This window comes from Macrobrachium rosenbergii, chromosome 48 (genome assembly GCF_040412425.1).
Source record: "Macrobrachium rosenbergii isolate ZJJX-2024 chromosome 48, ASM4041242v1, whole genome shotgun sequence".
Classification (NCBI taxonomy): Eukaryota; Metazoa; Arthropoda; class Malacostraca; order Decapoda; family Palaemonidae; genus Macrobrachium; species Macrobrachium rosenbergii.
In genome coordinates, this window is record NC_089788.1 from 27,179,677 (window position 1) to 27,199,275 (window position 19,599).

Consider the following 19,599-nt stretch of genomic DNA (forward strand, 5'->3'; position numbering starts at 1 on the left):
TGGCCAAAGGTCACCAAATGTCATGAACCACACCTCAGTTCAACAGGTTCCATCATCAATTAGAGAGAAATGGAGTGGAAAGACTGGCAGATGCCAAGACAACAATGGGGAAAGGGGAACATCAAAACCAGCAAAATAACCTTAATACTAGTTTATTAACACTACGTAATATACATATTTACAATTGAGTCAAGTCTGGCGTAAATCAATAAATATACCATATCACACAATCAAAGAGTCAGTTATAAATAACAAAGATGTAGCAAAATTAATTACTTGAAAATAAAACATTATCGCCCAAGCAAAACTATCAAAACATCAAATCAAAGTAAACACTCAAGCTACATCAAGAAAACACAAACATTACAGACAGCATAATGATTACAAGTAGCATCAATTATTAACATAAATAATGGTTGTAACGACCCGGGTGGGTCGTTATGCAGGTTCTTTAATATACTCAGGACGGGGCTGTCATGACTGACGGCAGATGCAACAAACAAAGGAGGGGAAAACAACAAAAACAATAAAATAAACTTAATATTAATTTATTTACAAAGTTAAGTTATATTTACAAGTGAGTCAGGTCTGGTAAAAGATAAACCATAAATACAAACAAATAAGCCAAAAAGGCAGCACCAAACAAAAGCAAGTTAAACAATTAACTTTATAAACAAAAAGTAGCTTTAAACAATAAAGAGGTAAAAATAAACAGCAGCAGGCAGAAAATAAAATACCAAACATCGTCCTCCATCGGGCACCAAGACAGCCCTCAGCTGTGCAACAGGGACAAAACCCACAAACCATAAAACCCCGATGGAGGCGTCAGGACAGCCTCACGCTGTCATCAAAGATGAGCAGCTCGTGGTCACACGACTACTCATGGTCACACTCCACCTCTCGACGTGCTCCACTTCGTAGCCGTGCTCCAATTTGCTGCTCAAAAACTCGACCAACGTCGACCCAAAAACTGCCTGCTGCTGCCACTGCCGCTACCTTCGCTGCCCAACCAGACCCGACTGACGACAGAAAACCGGCACACAAACATCAAAACAAAAAAAAAACTTGAAGGCAGCAATCCACAAAAGGGAACGAGCGGGAACCAGCAGTTCCCGCAAAACCATCATAACGTGACACCTCCCCACCTAAAAAAAAAAAAAAAAAGATTTTTTTTTTTTTTACACTCATGATCCCCTCCAATGCCGTAACAACCCCCGCCAGCCAAAACAGAGCCGCCCTGTCACGGTCGCCATTGTAACGACCGGGTCGTTATGCAGGTTCTTTAATATACTCAGGACGGGCTGTCATGACTGAAGCAGATGCAACAAACAAAGGAGGGGAAAACAACAAAAACAATAAAATAAACTTAATATTAATTTATTTACAAAGTTAAGTTATATTTACAAGTGAGTCAGGTCTGGTAAAAAGATAAACCATAAATACAAACAAATAAGCCAAAAGGCAGCACCAAACAAAAGCAAGTTAAACAATTAACTTTATAAACAAAAAGTAGCTTTAAACAATAAAGAGGTAAAAATAAACAGCAGCAGGCAGAAAATAAAATACCAAACATACGTCCTCCATCGGGGCACCAAGACAGCCCTCAGCTGTGCAACAGGGACAAAAACCCACAAACCATAAAACCCCGATGGAGACGTCAGGACAGCCTCACGCTGTCATCAAAGATGAGCAGCTCGTGGTCACACGACTACTCATGGTCACACTCCACCTCTACGACGTGCTCCACTTCGTAGCCGTGCTCCAATTTGCTGCTCAAAAACTCGACCAACGTCGACTCCAAAAACTGCCTGCTGCTGCTGCCACTGCCGCTACCTTCGCTGCCCAACCAGACCCGACTGACGACAGAAAACCGGCAGCTCACCACGAAAGCATCAAAACAAAAAAAAAACTTGAAGGTAAGGAGGCAGCAATCCACAAAAGGGAACGAGCTGGGAACCAGCAGTTCCCGCAAAACCATCACTTAACGTGACAATGGTATAACCAAAAATACACAAATATCTGAGAAATCAGTAAAGCAGCATAAATAACAGTAATCCAAAGTATCATAAATAATACCAATTCACTCATAACAAGCAGTTCATAAATATTGGTAATAATAAATCATAATCCTCGTACAGTGCAAAACTGAACATCTACCCAGAGGTGTCAAGACCACTAAGAAGGGTCACAGAGGATGATCATCAAAGGTCATCAAGGATGATCATCAAACTACTGCCGTGAAGTCATCAAAACCTCCCCATGACAGCAAAGAGAAACATCACGAAACACAGATGTTCACAGCAGAGTTGATGCGACAGCCAAACTGCTGCCTCAGAGGAATGCCTCCTCTCCACTGATGACTAGGGTTGAGTCATCAACTCATCCTCGAACTTGACTGAAGTTCTCATCCTTGAAAACTGTAGAGGCCAACAGGTAACAACTACCTGCTGGTAAATGAGTCCATGCTGCTAACAATCGTTCCATACACAAAACAAGCACTAAGCCTCACAGGTGGGGATGATTGTACTGTATTCTTGTAATACTCTCTGTTCTAGCAAGCAGGTTTGGCTTACACTTGGGCCACTCTAATCGTATTGTGCCATCCCCTGTGGGGTAGGGTAGGGGCTGCACATTTGGGAGTCGGCTCTCATTTGTGCCATTAGTGGAAGAATAAACTCCATGAAAGGCTAATGATATCTTTTTAAAGTTTTCAGGTTTATTATTTTTTTTTTCTATTCGATCTTTATGAACAGTAAGAATAAAGAATCGAGTACCCCTGGGCCCTTGATGATACTGTTTTGGTGCAGATGATGACCTTTGCACCCACCTTGGAGATTGAAAACTCTCCAAATGTTGACAATCCTTGCGAGAAAAAGGATATTCCTGCGAAAAAAGGACCTGGCATTGTTACAATGGAACCATTCTCCTTTGAGCCAGATCTTTCTGTGCCTGTGTCCCCGTCAAAAAAAAAAAAGAACAAAAAATAGTACTTTTCAACTATGGGCCCTTTGGAGTCTAAAAGAGTAAATAAAAGAAAATATGCCAGTCTTGTGTATGGGTTAACAGAAGTTAACCTTGTGATAGTGTATTGTTGTGAAGTGGAGGAGGTGTTTATCCAGCCCGTCGGTTCTCCTAGACCTAAGTCACTGTCATGCTCTCCTGAACTTGGGAGAAGTCATACTGAAAGTCCAGTGGAGGCTGATGGGAAGTTCCCCAGGTAATTGCCCCCTCATTCGAACCTGCTGTATGGTCCCAGGTGGCGACAGACAGCCACTGAAAAGGCATCTTGCCGGAAGTGTAGGCGACGAGGTGACTATCCTGTCCATCAGATTTCCTAGACCTAAAGGTCACAGTCCTGCTCCCCTAAACCTAGGAGAAGACATACTTGCGGTCCAAGGGAGTCCGAGGGAGTTTGCCCCAGGTAGTTGCCCCCCCTCAGTTGAGCCTGTTGTCCGGTCCCAGGCATCAGCGGACAACCATTGAAAAGGCATCCAAAAGGATGAGCTTTAGTGATTTAGATTACAGTTTGGAAGTCCACGGCGCTTGTCTCCTGTACTCCCAGCTGTGGAGCGCCAGTATTTAGTGCCAAAACTCTCGCCCAGTGCTCATAGGCGCCCAGCATCTGAGTGCCCAGCAATTTCCAAGCGTCCAGTGACTCCAGAGCAACCCCCTCCCAACGCTCCTAGAAAATAGGAAGAAGATATTCCGAAAGTCCAATGGAGGTTTGTGGGAACCTGACACACAGTTTGTGTAGTGGAAGACCCTCAGACCGCCATTGGAAGGGCGCCCCTTTTAGTGCCCACCATTTGTTGTTGGACTCAAATTTAGCCTTGATAAGAGGCATTCTAGGTGTTTTTCATGGCGTGTCCCGACCTTTGAAGAGATGTAGTGACAACAAGACATCTCCTATGTTCCAACAAACTAGAGGTTTTTCTCTCGGCAAAATACAACAGTCAGTCTCCGAGCGCCTGCCGTCTACCCCTATACTCTTGGCACTGGTTGCCAAAAGTTCAACATCTATTCCTGAACACTCAGTGCTGATTCAAGAATGCTTGGCACTTACTACAGAACGTCGATATCTATCCAGTACTTGACTCCTGCCTGTGAACATTTATCACCCGCTCACAGACATTTTTGTAGAATACACTGTTGTTCTTTCTTGAATGCGATTGAGCGCCTGGCTCTGGTTTTTTCAAGTGATCGGCACCAGTTCCCGATAACCTGGCACCAATTCTTCAGTATCAGTCTCCCGCATTTAGGCACCATACAGAGAGCATTAGTCTGTGTATAAAGAGGTTCCCTTTTCAGAGGACATTTATGTCCAGTATTTTTGAGTTTCGTGAAGAAAGCTCCCTCCTCTTAGACAGCAGGAGCTTTGGTTAAGAAGTTAGAGGACTTCCACTTTGTAGTTGAGACATTACCTCGGTTGGTCTCCGAGTCATGTCCTGTGTGGGTAAGGATGATTGAGATGTCTTTTACAGAACTCTGCTCTTTACTTTGAAACCTCAAGAAGAAAAAACTTAGGTGCTCTTTTACTGCTAAGGGGTCACACAGTCTCATTCAGCCCTGTTATTTTCGCCTCCGGGCCTACATTTCCCTGTCCCTCAGGACACACTTGAGAGAACTGTGTCTGTTCTGCATAAAGGTTTGGCTCAGTTTGTCAAACCCACAGTTCTGCCTGTGCTAAGTTTCCATGTTTCCCTCATGTCTTCGGCCTGTGCATGGTGTTATTGAGTTCAAAATAATCGAGTCTGCTTGAGTGTCCAAGTTTCTGCCGACTGTCAAAGAGTCTGCAGGGTCGGCAGCTAGTCCGCATGGTGGTCTGCAGGTTGGGACAAGGATCTGCAAGTTCCCTTGGTTGTCCGTGAGACTACATAGTAGTCAGCGAATCTGCATGGCCCGAAACACCCCTTTTTTCTCTTAGAATAGACGACAAGAGCGCTTGGATGAAGACCTGAAGAATAGACGACAAGAGCGCTTGGATGAAGACCTGAAGAATAGACGACAAGAGCGCTTGGATGAAGACCTGAGTTATGCAAGAAGTATCCTTCAGTGTCCCTGCTGGACTCTGGTAGTATCTCAAGTCCGTCTGGAAGGACAGAGTCCTCTAATGCGAGGATCTGTGTTCCGGCCTCTACTGCAAGCTTACTTTCGAGTCCTCACTCCTCTAGTGTTTGACGTCATGTTCTGGAACATCATTCTTTACCTGGATGACTGACTTCTTTGATTACCTTTGAAGGAAAGTGACAGGAGGTCTTCTAACATTTGGGGCAGGGAAACGTAGCTGGACACTTTCGTTTTTTCCCCTTATCCCTGAATTAGGTCAGATGTAAAGTAGTGGCTGTCGGAACATAAACCATTGGAAAGGAAGTGTCTTCAAACTCAAAACCCAGACCTAGTTTTCCATTCAAACGCCTAGGATCTGGGTTGGGAAGCCTGCTTGGGAACTGGGTAGTTTCTGGGACACGGCCTCTGAGGAACAGAATCTTCTCAGATAGCTGAAAGCTTTTCACTTATGACTTCAATGCTTATTGACCCTATTTCACTCCTAGACTGTGGTAATCTTGTCACAAGACCACAGTCCTAAGTATATTCTCATCTCTTGTCAGATAGCTGAAAGCTTTGCACTCATGACTTCAATGCTTCTTGACCCGTTTTCACACCTAGACTGTGGTAATCTTGGTTCAAGACCACAGTCCTTAAACATATGGAAAAGAAGGAAGCAAGGAGACTCTCTTTTTCCCTATCACTCTCTCCCACCAGTCAGCAGAGAACTCCTACGATGGGCATATCAAATCGAGTTTTCTAGTCACTTGACTTTTCAGGGCACACGAATTAGTTATGGCGGACACACTGAAATGTCAGAAGCTTGTCCTTCCTGCCAAGTGGACCTTGGATCCCCTGGTCAGATGGAATCTTTGGAATCTATGGGACAGGTCAATTATGGCCCTGTTTGCCACCTCGAGTAACTTTTGCCTTCCTCATTTCGTTCTCCAATCTAAGGCCCTTTTGCATGGGCAACTGACGCCATGATGCAAGTTAGGTCCAACCTGGACCTTTAACACCCTTCTGCATTCCGACTCGGTCAAGGAAGGGCTGAACAAGTTTTCAGGTTCATCACAATGTAACGATGACACTCTTAGCCCCGTTCTGGACCATGATATGGGTTCCCGAACCAGATGTGGTTGTTGGTGGACTCCTCACAACTACTTCCACATTCCATGTCTACTCAGACAACCTCACTTCAACAGTTGCCACTAAAGGGAGGACGACTGTTTTCTTGGACAGATTTACAGACTGTCCTTGAGCTTGCCTGGAAGAAGTGAACTTTCCAAGACAGACTGCGGAGACTGTTGCAAGATGCAGACAGCAGTCTTCTTACCAAGTACTCCAATCTAAGTAGGCAGTCTTCTGTCAATGGTGTAACAGCTATAACATCTTGTCTGCAAATTCCTCTTTAGCTCAGATAGCGGAACTCCTCCTATACCTGAGGTCAGACTATAGACAAGCAAGCAGATTCTGCCTAGGGGGAGACAGTCTGTGAACAAGAGCTGTGCTTTCTCCCTTGAGTGATTATTGGACATCCCTGGCTCTGGGAGAGTGAGCAAAATGTCTATTTTGAGCTTTCAGGTTTTACCTAAAAAAAGCTTTTTAATCAGAGGGCCATCCATACCTAGAGTGTCCGGACAAGATCCTGTCTCGCCCTCGGTTTATGAATGCATTGTCCTTCATCTCCAGTGAACATTTTTTTTTTGAGACGCACTCTCAGATTCAGGAGAACGATTTGCCTACCTGTTAAAAGAAAGCTAAAATGCCAGAATTGCCTCTACCTCATTAGCTTTCAGGCTCAACATGTCACTCACTTCCGTTTGGCAATCGGGCCCACTGGAAGTGCAATAGTTCTTCACTTCTGAATTATCTTTGAGGTCAAAACAGTGTTTGAAAATTTTTGCAGTACCTTGGGACCATTATTAGTAATTGGCATGGCACTGAGGGAGGAAGCAGAGGATTTTCTCCTCCTATCTCTTCACCTTGTAGTAAGGTGCAGAGTTTTTTGGGGAGCCAGGGGGGTTACAATGTACCTGGACTACCCACCACTCTCAGTGGATGGGTAGTTGTTTTATTTCAGTGTAGGTGACAAAGTTAACTGGTTGTTTTTTATATTTTGGTACCTTGCCCAGAGCAAGGGCACCTAATGATGCTTTGTCAGCCAACAGAATACTCATTGGCTGCAAAGCTCCCACTTAAGTAGAGACAGTCCTTGGCTCTGCTGCCGCACCACTACAAGTTAAGATGGGCACCAACCAGAGGCATTATTCTCCTGCAATGGCTCTCTTAACTGATAAGGAAATGACAAGCATTGTTTTCCAATGCTAGCAGCTTTTTTCTATTTCAAATTTATTACTTATCTTAATGTTTTGGAATGGAATATGTCCATGTATCCCACCTTCTGTCAATGTGGGAATCAGCAATGTAATTACTTGGTATTATGATCTTGCCTCTCGAGATCGACAGGTTCTTCAAAATAAACAAGCAATTGGGCTGTAATGACTGACGAGAGGTGACAAACAAAGGAGGGAGGAGCAGAACAAAACGAGAAAGTTACCTTAAAATTAATTTATTTACAAAGTTAAGTTATTTACATAATGTACAGTTGAGTCAGGTTCAGAAACTAAACAGCACAAATAAATGATTTAGTAAGATATAAAAGCCCAGTAAACAAACTGAAAATAAATTAACAAACAACACTTGGGCAATAACCAGGCAGCAAAATAATAATGAAACAATACACAAGCAGCATAATAAATACACAGGCAGCATAATAATAATGAAACAATAAATACACAAGTAGCATAAATAATACGTTAAGTAGCACTACAGCCAGAGTTACATAAACATCCAAAGACTAAACTGCAACACAAACATCATGTTAAACACTCATTACTCCCGCAAAACACGTACTGAAATACTCTATAACATTAAACACACAATGAGCTCTTTGACTCAAACAGGTTACCTCCAATGAAAAATAATACGATAACAAGGTTACTCAAAATAGTCAGCATAATAATCTGTAAAATAAACACATGAAAAATGCAAACAGCCGGAGTTACATAAATCCACAGACGATGCTGCAACACAGGAAGACTGCAGGACAACAAAGACAGAGCAACCATCTAGCCCTCAGCACAGTCCTCCAACTCCAGGCGCCCATGACAGAGTCGACACGACAACCATCATGGCCAAAAACACTCTCCGCTGCTCTGCCCTCACGTCCTCCTCCAATAACGACCAAGACAGCACAGTCGTCCTCAAAACTCTCCAGGCGACCGCACGGATACCTGCTGTGCTACTCCAGCTGGCTTGCTGTTGCCATCAACCATCATTGCCAAAATGCATGCGGATACCTGCTGCTGCCTGGACCATCGGTCGTTCTGCCTCCAGAACCTGGCCGTTGCTGCTACGAACCTGACTGGTTGCTGTTACGAACCTGACTGACGAAGTCTGCCAGACGACAGCTCGCCAGCAAGAAAAAAACACAAAAAAAACAAAAGGAGGCAACAACCCAAAGGGAACAATTGACAAACGATTGTTCCTAACACCTCCCATTAACACAAAAAAAATTTCAATAAAAAATTTTTTTTTTTACCTCTCCCCAATCCCCGCCAGCCAAAACAGAACCTCAAAAATATTATGATCTCTCGAGATCGACAGGTTCTTCAAAATAAACAAGCAATTGGGCTAATGACTGACGAGAGGTGACAAACTGCAGAACAAAACGAGAAAGTTACCTTAAAATTAATTTATTTACAAAGTTGTTATTTACATAATGTACAGTTGAGTCAGGTTCAGAAACTAAACAGCACAAATAAATGATTTAGTAAGATATAAAAGCCCAGTAAACAAACTGAAAATAAATTAACAAACAACACCCAGGCAGCAAAATAATAATGAAACAATACACAAGCAGCATAATAAATACACAGGCAGCATAATAATAATGAAACAATAAATACACAAGTAGCTAGCACTACAGCCAGAGTTACATAAACATCCAAAGACTAAACTGCAACACAAACATCATGTTAAACACTCATTGCAAAACACGTACTGAAATACTCTATAACATTAAACACACAGGTTACCTCAATGAAAATAATACGATAACAAGGTTACTCAAAATGTCAGCATAATAATCTGTAAAATAAACACATGAAAATGCAAACAGCCGGAGTTACATAAATCCACAGACGATGCTGCAACACAGGAAGACTGCAGGACAACAAAGACAGAGCCGATACGGCAACCATCTAGCCCTCAAGCACAGTCCTCCAACCCAGGCGCCCGTGACCCTGACAACCATCATGGCCAAAAACACACTCCGCTGCTCTGCTGACGAGACCTGCTGGCGTCCTCCTCCAATAACGACCAAGGCAGAGCCGACACGGCAACCATCTCGTCCTCAAAAACTCTCCATTGCTCTGCTGCGGGACCTGACTCGCAGGTACGGAACCTGCTGCTACTCCAGCTGGCTTGCTGTTGCCATCAACCTGCCTCGTTGCTGCTCACGTGCCTGACTCTCCAAAACCAGGACGGATACCTGCTGCTGCCCTGGACCATCGGTCGTTCTGCCCTCCAGAACCTGGCTCGTTGCTGCTACGAACCTGACTGGTTGCTGTTACGAACCTGACTGACGAAGTCTGACGCCATTCACCAGACGACAGCTCGCCAGCAAGAAAAACACAAAAAAAACAAAAGGAGGCAACAACCCACTAAGGGAACAATTGACAAACGATTGTTCCTAACACTTGGTAAGTTACTTATATGAAAATGCTATTTTCATAATAAAATTAAGTCTCATATATACTTACCAAGTAATTACAGAGTCGGAGCCCACCCTCCTTCCCTCCAATGGACATAAGGGCAGAAACAGAATGAGGTTGTCTGCCAAGTCGTTCCTAGTATTCCCGTTAGTGGGTGGGACTGGTCACCTACACTTAACAACCAGAGTGCTACTGTGAATTTTAAAATTTAAGTTGCTGCACAAGTGGAAAGTATAGCTATGTAATTACTTGGTAAGTATATATGAAACTTAATTTTACTATGAAAATAACATTTTCACGATTCACAAAATGATTTCCTTTTGGTAAGCCTACCCCTGGGTAAACCTACTTGTCTCATGTGGGGTTCATGTCCAACAAAGTTAAATATGGGCATAAAAGAGTTGGAAGTGTTGGTGATAACAAGCAGTAAAGATTGGAGTATTCAAAGAAATAGCATATATGTTAATGTATTCATAAATTTTTGCAGGGATTTAATTCCATTGTACGTGGTAAACTTGGATCTCTCTCCATTGCAGCGATGGGCACCACTCATAATTGACAAAAGACACATGGTAAGATATCATAAATAGAAATTTGTATGCTCTTGTGATAAGTATATTTTTTCTTCAACATTTTGCTTATAGTATGCTGTTGTCATTGTCTTATTTATTTGCATTCTTAATTTTAAACATAATCTAGTTTCAAAACTTTTTGTAATGAGGGAGCTTTTGGAGGGTTTAGGTGCCCTCATTTTGCCTTGAATAAGCAGTGAGGCTTTACTCTGAGGAGTGCTTGACTGTTTAAAGGTATGGTACTTCAGCCTTTATTTTGCATTGTAACAGTATTAGACCAAAAATGAATTATGAAAAATTCCTTTTCTGTGTTGTTGTATGGTTCAGGGGGGCAGATTTCATGTTATTGTATTGCATATTCTAGTAAAATAATGTTGAAAAGATTCTGTATAGTTCATTCTCAGCTATACTCAGTATCTTAGGATTATAGACATTTTTTTTTTTTTCAGCTTCATAAATTAGTGGATGATGTTAAGGAACTCTTGGAATCTTTAGCTGGTGAAAAGATATTTACAACGCTTATGAAAAATCTTGATTCGGTATGTTACTTCTTTAAGCTTAATTTTTTATTGTATTGCATACTGTGCCTACTTCCGACTCATGTTTGTTCCATGCTTGAAATTAAGTATAGTTTTTGTTTAAATTTTATACTTTTAAATGATTTTCCTTCTTTTTACATAGTCTATTGTGTATAGCTTTAATGGGAAGTATTTTATGGGTTATTGACATCATCCAGTCCATGTGCTAAAAGTTCCTTATAGGACTTCCTGATTCCAGGCTGCTGGCTCTTTGATTTTTTTCACACTGGCTGTCCTTTTATTTCAGCTTCTGACTCGCAGTTCCTAAGGCAGTTAAAGATATATGTTTTGGTCATTTGGAATATCAGGGATGCTAGAACAATGATTTTAACCATTTTTGTTTTTCTACAGGGAACCTGTATGACATGTTCATACAGTTTATTAACCTTGCTGTTACAGTAAGACTTTTGATTTGATTTTAGAGAAACAAAATAGTAGCATATGTTATCTGCTCTAGAGAAGCAGCAGGTTTGGGTAGGGTTTTGGAGTTTTCTTCTTGTCGTTGTCCCTTGGGATTATCTGTGTGTTTCCTTCTCCAGTAGAAGAGATGCAGGTCTTGTGAGGAGCTGTCAGTCATCAAGTTTTTGTCAGAATTTCAGTGACATCCAAGGAAGAGGTAGCTTGTTCCCTCCATGTCAGCCTCTACAGAGGCTGCCTTTTCCATGTGGTCAAGTATCTTCAGTGCTGCACTCTTCATAAAAGCTTCTCAAAAGTTAGGAGAGGATCATTTTGAAGGGTTAAGTATGATTATGTGCTCTGTTATCCTTTTTTGAGGGGCTAACATTAGCAAAATGATTAGCATGCGTTTTAAAGGCCTTAAAGGAAATGTTAACGTAGAATAGAAATAGTTGCTCTTCAGTCTTTAGCTAATCTCTTAACTCTTCACATACATTGATATTAGATATTGGAATGGCTGTTGCTAGTGAAAAGAAGAGGTAAAAAGTCAATTTTTGCTGGGTGCCTTCCCATGTTGGTGTGGTTGGGAACAAGCAAGCTGACCAACTTGCTGAGTCATCAGTAACCTCTGCAGAGCCACATAGGGATGTATTCTCTAATAGGTCAAAAAATTAAAAAGCTTTGGCAGTCCCTTTGGGAAAATACTGCAACAAATCAAAACATGCACAGTAGTGCATCATCAGTGTCTCCTTTGTCATGTCTTGATATGCCAAGGAGACAAGAAGCATTGTTGTGCAGACTAAGGATTGGGCATAAAATACTCACTCATGGGTTCTTGATGTTAGGCGAAAAGCCTCCATTCTGTGAGGACTGTATTTTGCACTTTACTGTGAGACATTTGCTGGTCGAATGTCCTAGTCTTGGGAATCTAAGACAGGGTCCTCTCTTGGGGACAGGACAGAGAAGGACATTTTATCCTTGGTACAGTTCTTGGGGAGGATTGTAATAAAGGGCAGTTATTTATCTTTGTAAGGGGGGCAGGCATCCTCAACAAATTTTAAATCTTATATACATATACAGTGAGTGTGTATGTGTGGACAGTATTTCTGGGATCGACCTGTGTCGGCCAGTGAAATGTCCCATATAGCACACATTTCTAGGTATAAATATTGCTAGATATACTAGAGAAAAAAGCTATACAACTATATAGAATGCCAGAGTTACCACCTCTGGATCGATCATCCTCATAGGATGTCGGTATGTCATCTAGGAGCGAGTGGAAGCCACTACCACAGGTGCTTAATCCCAATAGACCTCTCCTCTCCTAAAATCCCTCTACCTAAGGGGTGCCGTTACAACGGTCCTTCTCTGCTCGCTACTACTACTTCCACCCAGAACCAACATCCTCTCATAGCACCTTTCCACACGTACACACATTGATTTTCACTGGTGTGTTTTTTGTGCCCCTTTATTTTCGGCATTATTCATCTTCATCATGTCTTCTAGCAATCAGGACGCATCCCCTTCTAAGTTGAGTATTCAATTCTTGTTGGTTTGGGACTCGATTGGAGAGTTTTGTCCCGTTTAATAACTTACACTTTGTTCGGCTCGGAGCCGCCATGTTTGTTTACAGTTCGTGGTTGTAGTCCCCAACCTCTTGATGCTCCTAATATCTTCTGACGCTTTGGAAGAATTTTCTAATAATGCTCCATCATAATAATAATGATAGTTTTAATTTATCGTTCGTTTCTGACGCGCACGACTATTGTTACGATTTTAGAATAGTGGAAAGTGAGGCCTAGCCTATCCTTTCCTTTCTGTTCTTTACGCAGGTGCATTTAATTTATGTAATTATATTATTTTTAATTTTATTATTATTATGTATACTTTTTATATGCCTTTAGTCTGATATGTATGGTAGTGTAACACATTAGCCTACCTGACCAGTTCGACACTGTCAAATCTCGGAAGGTAGGCTTTCAAGGCCTAGGTAAGATAGGTCTTCTAGGGTGGCCTTCATTCGAGTTATAGGCGCCAGCCCGTCCTTCCTGACCAGTTTGATTCGTCAAATCTCGGAGGGCTTGGTTCGGTGCTAGTGCTCCTTTCTCGTTCGTCTCACTGGCGTGACCTAGCCTACCTAACCAGGTGTTCACTTCGGAAGGTTAGGCTAGGCTATAGATATCTATTCCGCCTTCACGTGTTTTCTCTCACTCCTTATTTATCAGTCTATTGTCTATTCATGGCTTCTCCCTTTGGGGCATTTTCGAGCAATGCTCATTTGCCCTTTTTGGTTGAGATGACGCTTCGTGGAGGGTGTTTAGGCACCTGACCTGTAGTAGTCGCCATGTTTTCACTGCCCCTACTTCTCCACTGTTCCGCCATTCCAGACCTGTTCCAGCGGCTATCGTTAGCTCGTTGTTTAGTTCCTTGTAAGGAACAATAGCTTGAGCGTCGTTGCCTTCCCCTTTTTATGGCAGAATCGTGAAGACGCCGGGCTGAATATTATCTTAGCTATTATATTATTTCCCGTGAACTACGTTCCGGTGAGATCAGTCCGGAATCCTCGTTCCGGCGGAACTAGCTCGTTTTCCACCACTCGGTTGTTGTTTTCTGTGAGGTTGAATTGAGACGGGACGCTCCGGCGTCGCCGGAATTGTTCTCCGGTGCGATCGACTTCAGGCCTGGCCTCCCTGTGCTGATTGTACCGGAACGTTCCGCCGTAACCCTATTGTTAACCCTAGATCTCAACGCCGGCGTGGAGGGAAAAATTATTAATTTAAGTCTTTACTAGGTTAGTCATTCCCACCGCCGGAACCTGTTCCGGCGTTATCACTTTTGATACTCATGTATCAATTCCTCTTACAGGTGGTTCATTGTCAGGAGCTGGGCTGTAACGCATACTTACAGCAACCCTGTGGCCACGTAGTATGCAGGTCTCATGCCAGCTGTGCAGTCGAGGTGGAGGATCATCTCGTCTGGCATCCTGATGGTTGTGATGTATGCTACGCTCTTTACCAAGACGTGATTGATGATTCGGTACGTTAACTCTCTGTCAGCATACATTTATGAATATTTTAGACAAATTTGTTTGGTTTGACTATAATGACGGAAGAGTTTTCACGTCAATTTCCTATATTGACATTGTATCCTGTTACAGGTCCCTCGGTCCCACCAATCTTCATCTCTTTCTACCCTTAAGATCTGGGTCGGGGGCTTCAGTCGCAACGTTGGTCAGGGACGTCCCTATGTGCTGGCAGAGGACATATGTAATATCATTTACCCCATGGCTAGGTCCTCTGCAGCGGTAGCCCCCAAAGTGGCCGAGCCCCTGATTAACAAGATTAGGCTGGAGACTCAAGCCACGCCGGAAGACCAGCAAGAACTGTGTGAGGAAGTGGCCGAGGAAGTAACCAACATCAACATTCACGTCGAACCAATGGCCATCGATCCGGAGGAGGAAGGTAGGGATGTAAGTGGGGCAGGTAGAAGTAAACGTTCAGTTTCTTTCAGCTCTCCTTCGTCTTCGTCTTCCTCCTTCCAAGGATTCTCTAAAGCCTCCACCCTTGGGGCCCGTTCGGGGTCGGTCATCCCCAAGGTGAAGTCCTTGGCGAAGACGAAGACGTTACCTAAATTGTCTAAACCCCCGAAGATCCCGGCTATGTCGAGTTCCGCCAGGTTGTCGTTGGCTCCCAAACCTTCGACTTCCTTTCAGAAGGCTGCTCCCCCTCCTAAGGGGTCGAGATCCAAGGCTGTCAAAGCTAAGACATCTGACTTTGACCCTGAGGCCTTCGCAGATATCTTGATGCAGAAGATATCTGCTAAGGTGGATTCACAATTTGAAACAATGTCTCGAGATCTCGCCTCGAGTCTGGAGACATCCGGCAGACTAGTACAGTCTCTGGCTCAGAGACTGAAGACCCAAGAAGAGTCGCTTGCCAGAATCGTCAATACCGGTCCGGTACAGCGACGGAGTTATTCTATTCCGGACTCCTCTAAGCTTCCAGCATTTGAGGACTGCAATCCTTGGCGTCTTGCCTTCAATGCCCCCTTTGCCAATGGTAAATTAACCATTGAAGGTTGTGGCACCCGTCCTGTGGAAGACTATGAGTTCTTTCCGGCGGATCTTGTTTTTCCTTTCCCGGGATATGCCCGTTTGTCGGAAGAAGCTCTAGTGAGGGAAGACAAGGTTCCCAGGGAGACAGTGATCTTCCCCAGGGACCAGGCACAGTCCGCATGGGTCAGAATTTTGTCAGACTGGGAGTGTACTAACACTAAGTTAACTCCTCATAAGGGGCGGTATACGATGTTTGTTGTCCATGAGGACATTCCCACCCCTTGTACTTCTAAGATAGCTGAATTGACTTTACAGGCCGGGATAGAGGAGAAGCCGATGCCTCAGCTTCGTGAGACGGACCCTACATCTCTGCTCTTTCCGGGGGATCTGGATTGCTGGGTTGGGGCTCCTGAAACCTTTACGGTAGGTAAGCTGGATCCGGAGTGCGCTTCGGATCTATTCAGTGAGCAGTTGCCCAGGATTCCGGACTCCTTGATCAAGGCGGAATTCAATGCTAGATGCCGTCTCAGTAGATCCATCAACTCCGTCACCTCGGCGGAGTTGACATCGGCTGTTTATAAGGACGAACCTCTATTCTGGATTCTGACCAAATCACTTCTGTCTACGTTTCAGAGTGATTTGTATGACTTTGTGGTGGCAAGACGGAACTGCCGGAAGCATGTGCTTGCTGACGCCTCCATCCGACATGAGCCAAACAGGCTCATTAAGTCTACCATCTGGGGAACTAACCTCTTTCCTGATGACGCAGTCAACAATGTCATCAGTGAGGCTTCCAGGGGCAACCAGAATCTCCGGATTCGTTGGGGACTTCCTTTTAAAAGGAAGTCTTCTGAGTCTTCGGGCCCTCAGCCTAAGGGAAGGAAGAGGTCAAGGAGGTACCATCCGTACCAAGCTCCCCAGACCCAGACAGTTGTCCAGGCAGTTCCCATCTCTCAAGTTGCCCAACCTTCTACCTCCAAAGGGCAACCTCAATATGTCCTACTGAATCAGCCAGCTCACCACTCTGCTGGCTCGGCTGCCTACGTAGCGTCCCCTGTGTTCAACCCCACCTTTGAAGCTCAAGGTTCGTTTCGTGGCTACCGCCAGTCCAGGGACGGTAGAGGTCGAGGCGGATTCCGGCACGGCAGGATCCAGAGCTCAGTCTAGAGGCAGAGGCTCAAGAGGAGGCAGAGATAATAAGCCCTCAAACCAATGAGCCTCTCCAGGTAGGCGGGAGTTTATACCTCCACAGGGACCATTGGACCTTCAGTCCATGGGCCCACAGCATTGTCTCAAAGGGTCTAGGGTGGAGTTGGATAGAAGGGCCTCCTCCACCAGTAAGATTCTATCAGACCCCAACACCGGATCTGTTAGACTATGCAAAAGACCTTCTTCTAAAGAAGGCAATAAAGAAAGTCAGATATCTAAAATTTCAAGGACGCTTGTTCAGCGTGCCAAAGAAAGACTCAGACAAAAGAAGAGTGATACTGGACCTATCAACTCTGAATTCTTATATTCAATGCGACAAGTTCCGTATGTTGACCATCTCTCAGGTGCGGACCTTACTTCCCCATGGGGCTGTCACCACCTCTATAAGTAAGTATACCTTAGTTTTACCAGACCACTGAGCTGATTAACAGCTCTCCTAGGGCTGGCCCGAAGGATTAGACTTATTTTACGTGGCTAAGAACCAATTGGTTACTTAGCAACGGGACCTACAGCTTATTGTGGAATCCGAACCACATTATAGCGAGAAATGAATTTCTATCACCAGAAATACATTCCTCTAACTCTTCATCATCTATAGATCTTACAGACGCATATTATCATGTCCCGATGGCGAGAAACTTCTCTCCCTACCTAGGATTCAGGCTAGGCAAACAGGCTTACTCCTTCAGAGTAATGCCTTTCGGGCTCAACATAGCACCCAGGATCTTCACCAAACTAGGAGAAACTGTGGTTCAGGAACTACGGTCTCAAGGCATCATGCTCGTGGCTTACCTAGACAATTGGCAAATCTGGGCCCCCAACGACACTGAGTGCCGGAGGGTGACCAGAAAGGTCATCCAGTTTCTAGAGTATCTAGGTTTTCACATAAATGCAAAGAAATCTCGTCTGATTCCGGCATCCCAATTTCAGTGGCTGGGGATCCAGTGTGATCTAAACACCCACAAACTTTCGATTCCGCCAGTAAAATGCAAAGAGATAGCCAAAGCAACGAGACAGTTTCTCAAGTGCAAACGAGCCTCTCGTCGCACTCAAGAAAGAATCTTAGGTTCTCTTCAGTTTGCATCAATAACAGATCTACTTCTCAAAGCAAAACTGAAGGACATAAATCGAGTGTGGCGGAGTCGAGCCAATTACAATCTCAGGGACAAAGTCTCCCTCATACCTCCAATCTTAAAGAAAAGACTCCGACCTTGGACAACAGCCAAAAGTCTTTCCAAATCAATTCCTCCACCAGCTCAGATCATTCACACGGATGCATCTCTGTCCGGATGGGGAGGTTGCTCACAATACAAAAAAGTTCAGGGAACTTGGTCGAATCTTTTTCGTCACTTCCATATCAATATTCTAGAGGCGTTGGCGGTTTTCCTGACTCTGAAACGCTTACGACCAGCCAGGAACATACATATCAGATTAGTCCTGGACAGGGCAGTGATAGTTCATTGCCTGAACAGGGGAGGTTCCAAATCAAGTCACGTAAACCATGTAATGATAGCAATCTTTTCATTAGCAATGAAAAATCATTGGCACCTGTCCGCCACACATCTGTCGGGAGTAAACGTGATCGCAGATTCCTGTCAAGAACAACTCCGTTGGAATCAGAATGGTCTCTGGACAAGAAATCCTTCAACTGGATTTGCCAACAAATTCCGGGACTACAGGTGGACCTGTTTGCTACGGAATCAAATCACAAACTGCCCTGTTATATAGCTCCGAACCTGGACCCTCGGGCCTACGCCACAGATGCAATGTCAGTAGACTGGAACAAATGGCAGAAGGTGTACCTGTTCCCACCAGTAAATCTTCTGTTGAAAGTTCTACACAAACTCAGGTCATTCAAAGGCCGGATAGCTCTACTAGCCCCCAACTGGCCGAAGAGAACTGGTTTCCTCTTCTATTAGAGTTAAAACTCAGAGCCAAACAGATTCCTCATCCAAAGTTAACCCAAGTAGTACAAACTCAGACTGTGTCAGCTTCCTCAGGAATGCTGAATGCCCTAACTTTATGGATTTCATGAAGTTCACGACACAGAAAAACGCTAATATTGATCCTTTGAACACAATGTTTCTAGAATCAGATAAGAGAGAATCTACTCTCCGTCAGTATGATTTGGCAGTAAGAAAACTTGCCAACTTTCTAAAAGAATCAGACGTTCATACAATGACTACGAATCTCACAATCTCATTTTTAAGGCCCTTTTGATAAAGGCCTAGCTGCTAGTACTATTACTACGACTAAATCCGCCTTAAAGAAAATATTTCAGTTGGGATTTAACATTAACTTAACAGATTCGTATTTTTCCTCTATTCCTAAAGCTTGTGCTCATCTTAGACCAACAACCCGTCCTAAAACGGTTTCTTGTTTTTTAAATGACGTACTAAGATTAGCTTCAGACACTAACAATGAATCTTGCTCTTATTTGACTCTTCTTAGGAAGATGCTGTTTTTAATTAGCCTGGCTTCAGGAGCTAGAATCTCTGAACTTTCAGCCCTTTCTAGAGAGTCGAATCATGTGGATTTCCTCCCGTCAGGAGAGGTTCTACTTTCTCCAGACCAAACCTTTTTAGCCAAGAACGAAGATCCTCAAAATAGGTGGTCTCCCTGGAAGATCATACCTCTTCCGGAAGATCCTTCCTTATGTCCGGTAGTTACCTTAAAAGCTTACCTTGATAGGACTTCTCAAAGATCTTCAGGTCCCCTTTTTGTTAGAGAGAATGGTGGAACCATCTCCTTGAATGGTATTAGACAACAAATTCTTTATTTTATTAAACAAGCCAACCCGGATTCAATTCCCCAGGTCCATGATATCTGTGCTGTAGCCACCTCACTTAATTACTTTCAACATATGAACGTTGATGAAATTAAGAAATATACGGGCTGGAAATCTCCAAGAGTTTTTAAACATCACTACCTTAAGTCCTTAGAGGCTCTTAAATTTTCTGCTGTCG

At 43.7% G+C, this 19,599-nt stretch overlaps 1 protein-coding gene across 5 annotated transcripts in view; it reads left to right on the forward strand.

The window, feature by feature from the left end:
* The window catches only part of LOC136831316 (acid ceramidase-like), a 182,331-nt gene that overhangs the window by 43,375 nt on the left and 119,357 nt on the right, over positions 1-19,599 (forward strand). For 3 of the 5 annotated variants that reach the window (XM_067091513.1, XM_067091517.1, XM_067091514.1), the window contains 2 exons: positions 10,312-10,396; positions 10,846-10,935. In XM_067091513.1, coding sequence (XP_066947614.1) covers positions 10,312-10,396; positions 10,846-10,935 — 175 coding nt within the window. The remainder of the gene's footprint in view (positions 1-10,311; positions 10,397-10,845; positions 10,936-19,599) is intronic. The other 2 variants (XM_067091516.1, XM_067091515.1) reach the window with 2 other exon arrangements.